This window comes from Notothenia coriiceps, unplaced genomic scaffold (assembly GCF_000735185.1).
Source record: "Notothenia coriiceps isolate Sejong01 unplaced genomic scaffold, NC01 NC01_scaffold00037246, whole genome shotgun sequence".
Classification (NCBI taxonomy): Eukaryota; Metazoa; Chordata; class Actinopteri; order Perciformes; family Nototheniidae; genus Notothenia; species Notothenia coriiceps.
The window spans coordinates 26,971,633-26,980,396 of NW_011369947.1; the positions used below are offsets into that span (position 1 = coordinate 26,971,633).

General features: G+C 42.4%; 1 protein-coding gene across 1 annotated transcript in view; it reads right to left on the reverse strand.

Moving 5' to 3' along the window:
- Nucleotides 1-8,764, reverse strand: part of LOC104966207 (mitogen-activated protein kinase-binding protein 1-like) — a 31,688-nt gene that overhangs the window by 1,640 nt on the left and 21,284 nt on the right. Inside the window, exons 5-13 of the mRNA XM_010795385.1 lie at nucleotides 6,985-7,110; nucleotides 6,007-6,077; nucleotides 5,091-5,212; nucleotides 3,672-3,747; nucleotides 3,445-3,556; nucleotides 3,226-3,289; nucleotides 2,852-2,980; nucleotides 2,482-2,615; nucleotides 2,197-2,243 (exon numbers count right to left, since the gene is read on the reverse strand). Coding sequence (XP_010793687.1) covers nucleotides 2,197-2,243; nucleotides 2,482-2,615; nucleotides 2,852-2,980; nucleotides 3,226-3,289; nucleotides 3,445-3,556; nucleotides 3,672-3,747; nucleotides 5,091-5,212; nucleotides 6,007-6,077; nucleotides 6,985-7,110 — 881 coding nt within the window. The remainder of the gene's footprint in view (nucleotides 1-2,196; nucleotides 2,244-2,481; nucleotides 2,616-2,851; nucleotides 2,981-3,225; nucleotides 3,290-3,444; nucleotides 3,557-3,671; nucleotides 3,748-5,090; nucleotides 5,213-6,006; nucleotides 6,078-6,984; nucleotides 7,111-8,764) is intronic.

Consider the following 8,764-nt stretch of genomic DNA (forward strand, 5'->3'; position numbering starts at 1 on the left):
TAACACACACACACACACACACACACACACACACACACACACACACACACACCCCTGCAGAGTCTCGTTCACACAGAAATCAAACAGATCTCTAATTTTGTTCGGGCCAGATTAAGACTCTCTGTGATGCCGCGCTCTATAATGAAGCTGTATCATGCCAGCAGAGCAGATTAGAGTTCATTTGACCTGGATTGAAGGATTTTCCTTTTCATATGTCATCGCTGATAAGGGTGATACTACAGAAGTAGCACACATCAAGGGCATCAGCATCAGGACGTGTTGGACTCGAGGAAGGAAAGAAAGCACTTGATTTAAATGTAAAGATACAGAAAGAGGAGAGTAGACTAGGGCCGCACGATATTGAAAAAAATTGACATATTGCGATATTTTTTCCCCTGTGATATATATTGCGTTTTTTTTAACTATATTTAACCGGATGAAGGATTTTAGTCACGGGCGTCTGGATGTTAACTGGTTGACTCATCATACCTTAAGTCATGATCTAACATGTCATGATAATGCATGTTGCTTACCCTCAAATAAGGGGGTTCATCTGTGAAGAAGAGAAGAACCTTTTTGTATCCAAAATAGTTCCAGATGGCAGATGTTGCTTTTCTTTTTGGAAGTAAATCTTCATTCTCTCCGGTATTGTCCTCCTCTGCCTCGCTCATTGTTTAACGGTGTTTTGATGGTCTGCAAACTAGCGGGGCGGGGCCTGCTGTGATCTGATCAAGAATGATTGTGATTGGTGGTTTGCTGTGCATGCAGAGCCTGCATGTCTCTCACTCAAGTACCCCTGACATGAGAGCCGCACAAGTTTTCCTTTTGTAGCAAGCAGCAAAATAATTGTAACATGACGTGTTTGAGTTAATGTACCTACTTAATATCGCACGGCCTAAAAAAAAAGAAAAGAAAAAAAAAACAACAACATTATTAAACAAAATTAATAAAATCGCACGTCCCTGCGATGTGAATATCGTGCATGCGCATATCGCGGTTATCACCATGACACGATATATCGTTCAGCCCTGGTGTGTGTGTGTGTGTTCTCCTCTCCAGACATCCTCCGGCAGGTGGATTACGCCCACTAAACCCATTACTGTTAGCACAGGGGTCTCTACTCAGCTCACTGCTCTCATTGGCTCAGACACTTACTCGCTGTCTTAACTCTTTCTACTACAGCCAATCATAACACTCTCAGTCTGCGTCATATGACCGAGATCAGAGATAACAAATCAAATGTTTATAATCAGATAAGAGAAGTCATTTTAAAAGGAGACATGCAGGTGTATCCATAGTGACAGTGCAGCACCGTGAGCGTCCACTGGCAGCTTCTCTCTCTCTCTGTTTGGGCATTAGGGTCTCATTTGTTTTCACTTATGTTTCCCCATGATTATCCCAAACAACTAGCTGGCTTGGGTTTAACAGGATACATGTGACAGGATTACGTAATCAGTAGGTAACTTTATTCCCTTACAGTTACATCAAAAAATATCACATTTCTAAAAATTGTGGATTACTAGCAGGATTACAATGTTAAAGGTCCTTAAGGTGTTAAATAAGGAGCCCCTCCCCACGCCCCTCTGAGAGAGATTTGGTTACAAAGAACACAATGGTGCTCTAGGAGGAGATTCAGGTGATAAGGTGTGTGGAGGGGGGTTACCTTGGTTGCTGATTGGCTAATGGTTACACAAGACAACACATCGTTATGACATCATAAAGTGGCCAAAATCTGATCAGCTCATTTTCAGACAGGTTTTTATAGAAATGGATCAAAAAGAGAGAGAATCTTTGTTCCTGAAACTTTCAGATACTCTTTCCACAGAGGGGACACATGTTGATGTAGAAGAGACATGAAGAAGAGGGGACACATGTTGATGTAGAAGAGACATGGAGAAGAGGGGACACATGTTGATGTAGAAGAGACATGAAGAAGAGGTGAAGTCTTTAAAATGCCAACATGTTTTATGAATCCTTTCCCAAAAATGCATTAATTAGAGAGAGATCAAATGTGTCGTTTATGCACAGAAGTTGTTTTCACTTCAAAAAGGTTTTGTTGTAAAATACATCAGTACACACTCGTTAGCAGCGTGCTAACTGATTCCAACACTAATGTTTACACCTCAGTCTTCCGTTTTTATTGCACTTTGAGAATAAGAAATATTAAAGACTGTAAATATCTAATGTTGCACTGACCTTGCTGTCTCTGCCGCGCTGGGACTCAAACTGCTCATCGGACATTTCTGCAGGGAAACCACACGACACCATTACACCTGTTCATCTCCTACAATCTTTAAAACTCTTAATGTTCCATCAGTTGTGTTGGTTCTCTTCCTTACACCCACCAGATACATTTATTTTAATTCTTTAGATATTTTTTAATTAATACACTTTTGGTTGTTAACACATTTAATTGTATTTAAGGTTTATAATCCATATTATGTTTTGGAGATGTTATCTTGTGTTAGCATGTACACACACCTGTCTCCTCCTCTTCCTCCAGGCACCCTGCTGTGACTTTATAAGGAACGCCACGCTCTTCCTCATCCTCCTCTTCCTCCTCCTTATCGCTGTCAGACGACATGGTGACGACTCGAGGAGACGGCGCCTCCCTGCTGCAAACACAAACATATCATACATTTAAAAATAAATAATATATATGTCCTTCCTCCTCCTAACTTAAAGAGTTTTGATGGCAATTATGTTTAATTAAGAATAAAAACACTTTTTCGACATACTATACTCTGACTTTTATATTTGAATGCTGTGCTATGACTAGTTTTCGTATTCTTCGATGGAGGTTAGTGTTTTTTGAAATGACCAGCAGCTGTGAAACAAGCCAAACATTTACCCGAGGTTCGCCACTTTCTGCTGAGGTGCATTCTGGGAGATCTGAACACTGCTGGGAGGTCGGAGGTCGGCGAGTCGCTGCCTCATCCTGATGGTCAACTCTGGACAGAGACGCCACACGAAGATACAGCTGCACACACACACACACACACACACACACACACACACACACACACACACACACACACACACACACACACACACACACACACACACACACACACATGTTGTGATGTTTGAATGTATGATATGTTGTGAAGTGCTGAGTTTGTACAATTGAAAATAAAGACAGTTTTCATGAGGATCCTTCTGTCGGAAGTTAACACACACTCTCAGTTTACTGTGTCGTGAACATGTGTGTGTATTGAGGCGTACCTGTCTCCAGACACTGTGATCAGGTGTCTGCAGTCACTGGTGAACTTCAGACCTGTCACAACCTCTGAGGGACAGAACAAGAACATGTGTGTGAAAAACTTTACTAAACCACTCATAAAGCCACACTTACAAGAACATATTTATTCAAACACACACACACACACACACACACACACACACACACACACACACACACACACACACACACACATTACTGACCGGAGTGTCCGAACATGGTGGCCACACACTCTCCGGAGTAGAAATCAAATATGCTGATGTTCTTATCCGAACAGGAAGTGGCGATGTAGAGACCGGAGGGGTCGATCTGCACCTGAAGAGGAAGAGGATGAAGAGGAAGAGGATGAAGAGGAGGAGTGAGTTTACACCTGAAGCTAAATTGTTATTAATAATCTATAAAACATTTTAGCTAAATGTAGTGACCTTACCTTAATGAGAGTCCCGTCCTCGCCCTGAGAGCCTTTATACATCTTCTTCTGTTTACCGTTACCGATGTTGAAGATCCTGCAGGAGGAAGAGGAGGAGGAGGAAGAGGAGGAGGAACAGAAAATAATAAAGTTATAGTACAAGTCCAATTAGTTCTCTCCCAATAATTCTGTGTTGTCTTCATTTAGCAGTGTGTGTGTTTCTATATTATATTATGGTGATGTCTATCCCAAAGATTTGAAGGTGTACACATTTCAATTTCCTTTCAAACTTGGTTTATTGTGCATTTGTTGGGGGTTCATTTAATTGTAGAGCTTACATGTTATTTAATTATTTTCCTTTATTAACTTATTTATTATCTCTAATTATTGTATTTGTATTATTTATCTGTAAATGGTTCTGTCCTTGTGCAACAACACAATTGCCCAAATGGGGTTTCTCTTGTCTTATGTCCCCCTCTGACCAGCAGGTGGCAGTCTAATCAAACGGGTAAACACACAGAAGGAAAGCCAGACTAGACACCATTTATATTTAATATGAAACATGTAGACAATAAACCAGAATGCATGAATGATGAATGAACACGTGATTTAATGACGGCTGCTGTCTGTCTCTGTGTTCGTGGTGCGTTCAGGTGCTGCTCTGGACATTTGAAGTTCTGCTGCCGACATTAAAATATTAAAATCAAACCTGGAAAACCGTCAATAAACATGGAAGTTATTACAAAGATGCAGAAACTATTTGCTGTTGACTTCCGTGGCAAAGGAGTTCCCACAGCACATCATATTTTTTAATTTAGAGCAACGTGACGAGGTAACAGAGAAGAAGCAGCAGGATGTAGTTTCTAATCAACAAAGGAAGGAGAGGAAGTGAAAAGGAAACCAGAAAAGTGGGTTAGAGGAGATAAAATAAATGTAAATAAAGCAGAGGAAAGATGTAGGAAACAAGAAACATAGAGAGGTAAAGGAAGGAAGAGAAAGAGAGGAAATTAAATAACGAGACGGGATCCTGGGAGTTAATCCTAATCTTCCTCCTGGTGCCTGCTGGGTAATAATCCTGCCTGCAGACTACACACACACACGCACACACACACACACACACACACACACACACACCATTCTGAGAGTGAGTGTGCGTGTGCGTGCGTGCGTGCGTGCGTGAGTGTGTGTGTGTGTGTGTGTGAGAGAGTGTGTGTGAGCTAGTGAGTGAGTGAGTGAGTGAGTGAGAGTGTGTGCGTGTGTGCGTGTGTGTGTGTGCGTATGTGTGTGTGTGTGCGTGTGTGAGTGTGTGTGAGTTAGTGAGCGAGTGAGTGAGATGTGTGTGTGTGTGTGTGTGTGTGTGTGTGTGTGTGTGTGTGTGTGTGTGTGTGTGTGTGTGTGTGTGTGTGTGTGTGTGTGTGTGTGTGTGTGTGTGTGTGTTACCTGATGCTGCGGTCCTGACAGCCCACCGCTGCGTACTTCCTGGTGGGCTCCACGTCCATGTCGTACAGCGTCGTCTTCCTCACCACGTGATGAGTGCGAGTGAACTGCAGACCCTCCTCCAGCTGCGACACCACAGAAGAAGAAAAGACTCAATTCAATTCAAGGCTTCATTGTCATGTGCTCAGCAGCTACAGTGGAGATATGGCAAAGAGAAACTTCAGTCACAGGCTCCTCCAACAGTGCAACATGAATATAGGACAGAAAACAAATCAAATAGAAATGGAGTTATTAATGTTAGTCGGAAACACACAAGTAAAGTGAACATCCACATGTAAAGACAATTGGACCACCAGAGGAACTTCTCTTGGTACTCTCGGTAATTAACTGCAAGACTTGATTATTAGATAATAACGATGTGCATTTGTTCATATTCATGTTGTTCATGTTATGTTTATTTAAACACATCTTCCGACTTCAAACCCAACTGTTTCCATCGGCCAATAAAACGATATATCTTTCTGCATGTACCAGCATGCTGAATGACTCGTAGAGCTTTGAGGGGTCGGAGAGAGCTGAGAAAGGGATTTGTATCTGCAAAGGAATTTAAAGAATCTGTTCCACTGTACAAGATTTCTCTCTGAGATGTAGATTTGAAGTAAAAAGGAGAACTGGATAATACTTAAGTACAGATACAAAAAGAAGTGGAGTATTTGAGTTCATACACTAAGTTACCAAATACCATTACAATAACTAGATTAACTAAATTAATTAATTGAGTAGCTGGAAATGTCCTTTCTTCTCACCTCTTCTTATACATTTTCCCTTTCCTTCTTGTCGTGTAATTTCTTTAATATGTTCATTTATCTATATATCCAATATGTGTGTGTGTTGTGTAAGTCGTGTTTCCTCCTCTCACCTGCTGAGCGGTGCGGAAGTAGACGCTCTTATCGGCTCCACAGCTGATCATCCTCACTTTGCCCTCATTGGCTGAAAGACAGGAAGAAGGCGTGATGTCACAGAGGAGACACACATTAACAGCAGAGTTTATATAACGACATCTTTAACGCATACTTGTCAACCCTCCCGATTTTCGCGGGAGACTCCCGATTTCATTGCCCTCTCCCGGTTTCCTCCCGGGGTCATATTTCTCCCGTATTTCTGACAAAATCAGATTTACTCAGGACTGTTTCCACTCGGACCTTAATACAGCTTCACCATTGTTTGGTTTCCATGGTAACACGTCTCTTTAGTAGCGCGCGCAACTCAAAGTCTGAGAGAGTGAGGCAGATATTCACAGAGAACAGAACAAAAATCGACAACTGCTCTACTCTCTGCTCACTCCTTTTTCCAGCCCACACATATGCTCCATCAAGGACGGTGCTACAGGCCGCAAGGCAGTGCACTTACAACTACAATAAGCATGTTAATGTTAATCTAACAGCTCCGGCGATCCACTAGCAGCACCCCCCCCCCTCCCCCTATTTTGAATTTTGAAATGCTCCCGATTACTGAGGTCTCAAGGTTGGCAGGTATGCTTTAACGTGATAATAATAATCTTTGTTTGTATAGCACCTTTCATACAATAAGGTGCTTCACATAGACATTTCACAGAACATTGATATCACACGGATAACACAGGTACCAGTCAAAGACATCAAAACAAATTAAAAATAACAAATAGTAGACATGTAAAAAATACATTTAGATTAAACGATGAAATTGTGCAATAAAAGGGGGATAGTGTAAATTCGACACACAATCAGATGGCAGGTTAGAATGCATAGCAAAGCATTGAGAAAGGCCAGCAGACAGAGAGCAGGAGGTTGCTTCATAAAAGGCTCATTTGAACAAATGTTTTGTTTTGTGATGCGGGGTCAGAGGTCACGTGACTGACCGGCGAATCGTACGGCCGTGATGGAGGACGAGTGTTCGTCCAGCGTCTGCACCAAGCTGTACTCCCGGCCCGCGTCCAGGATGTGGATCAGACGGTCCCGACTGGCCGTGGCTAACAACTGGAGACCTGAGAGACACACAGAGGAAATGTGGGATTAAAGAACATCCTATTATGTTTTGGGGGTTTTTCCTTTCCTGTATTTATTCATTTATCTTAAAGGTCCCCTATCATACTGTTTTTCATCAATATATCACAGGTCTCAGATATATCCAGAGCATGTCTCTGATTGGCTGAAACACCAAACAGATCATTGCAGCATTACCCATAATCCCCTCTGTTTCAGCCCTGTTTCCAAAGTGCTGATTCTCTGTCTGTTACTTTAGAAGAAAATAAGGAGCCCCTCCCCACGCCCCTCTGAGAGAGATTTGGTTACAAAGAACTGAATGGTGCTCTAGGAGGAGATTCAGGTGATAAGGTGGGGGGGGGGTTACCTTGGTTGCTGATTGGCTAATGGTTACACAAGACAAAACCTCGTTATGACATCATAAAGTAGCCAAAATCTGATCAGCTCATTTTCAGACAGGTTTTTATAGAAATGGATCAAAAAGAGAGAGAATCTTTGTTCCTGAAACTTTCAGAGTCTCTTTCCACAGAGGGGACACATGTTGATGTAGAAGAGACATGAAGAAGAGGGGACACATGTTGATGTAGAAGAGACATGAAGAAGAGGGGACACATGTTGATGTAGAAGAGACATGAAGAAGAGGGGACACATGTTGATGTAGAAGAGACATGAAGAAGAGGGGACACATGTTGATGTAGAAGAGACATGAAGAAGAGGGGACACATGTTGATGTAGAAGAGACATGAAGAAGAGGGGACACATGTTGATGTAGAAGAGACATGGAGAAGAGGGGACACATGTTGATGTAGAAGAGACATGGAGAAGAGGGGACACATGTTGATGTAGATGTAGAAGAGACATGAAAAAAAGGGGACACATGTTGATGTAGAAGAGACATGAAGGAGTGGATTTTGCATAACAGGTGACCTTTAAAGGGACAGTCAAGGGGCTCCAAAAATGTTCACAGAGAAATCAATGGATCCTTACCCAGTATGGCGAGCACCCGTGTTGTCCTTCAGCACCTCCATGGATCCGAGCAGAACGAAGTGAGGGCCGCAGAGCGTTCTCCCTGGCGATCAGGAACTCTCCGGGGCGCAGAAGAGGTCTTGAGATGAGGAGAGCGAGCGCAGACCACCCCCTGCTGGCCGGACTCGAAGAAGAGCGGCAGGCTGCAGCAGCTCGCTGTTCAGATGCATCGCGATGTCCGCACGCAGCTCGTCAGAAGTCCTTTCAGCAGCTGGGGGTAAGAGGACGGAGAAATTCAAATCTGCAGCCACACAAAGATACACAAAACAATATGCAAACTTTTCTTTAAAGGCTTAATCTCAGAACTGTTACAGATGTGTTTTTTTTATAAATTGTGTAACTATTTTAGGTGCAACAGAGTGAAAAGGAAAAATTTGATTTATGGAAAGTGAGAGTTTGTACCTTTACCGTTTGTCCCCATCGTGTATCTCGTTAAAAGATTATCTCGATGTAATGTAATGTCATTTGAACATTAAAACTAGACCCTCCAGAAAAACGCGATTCTGCGAGCGCAGAATTTACCCGCATAATCGCAAATGGCGCAGGATTTTTAAAAGGCCGCATTTAATTCCCGCAGTTTTTCACAAAGTGAAAAAAAAAAAATTAACTCGTCTTGGACGTGAAGTAAGG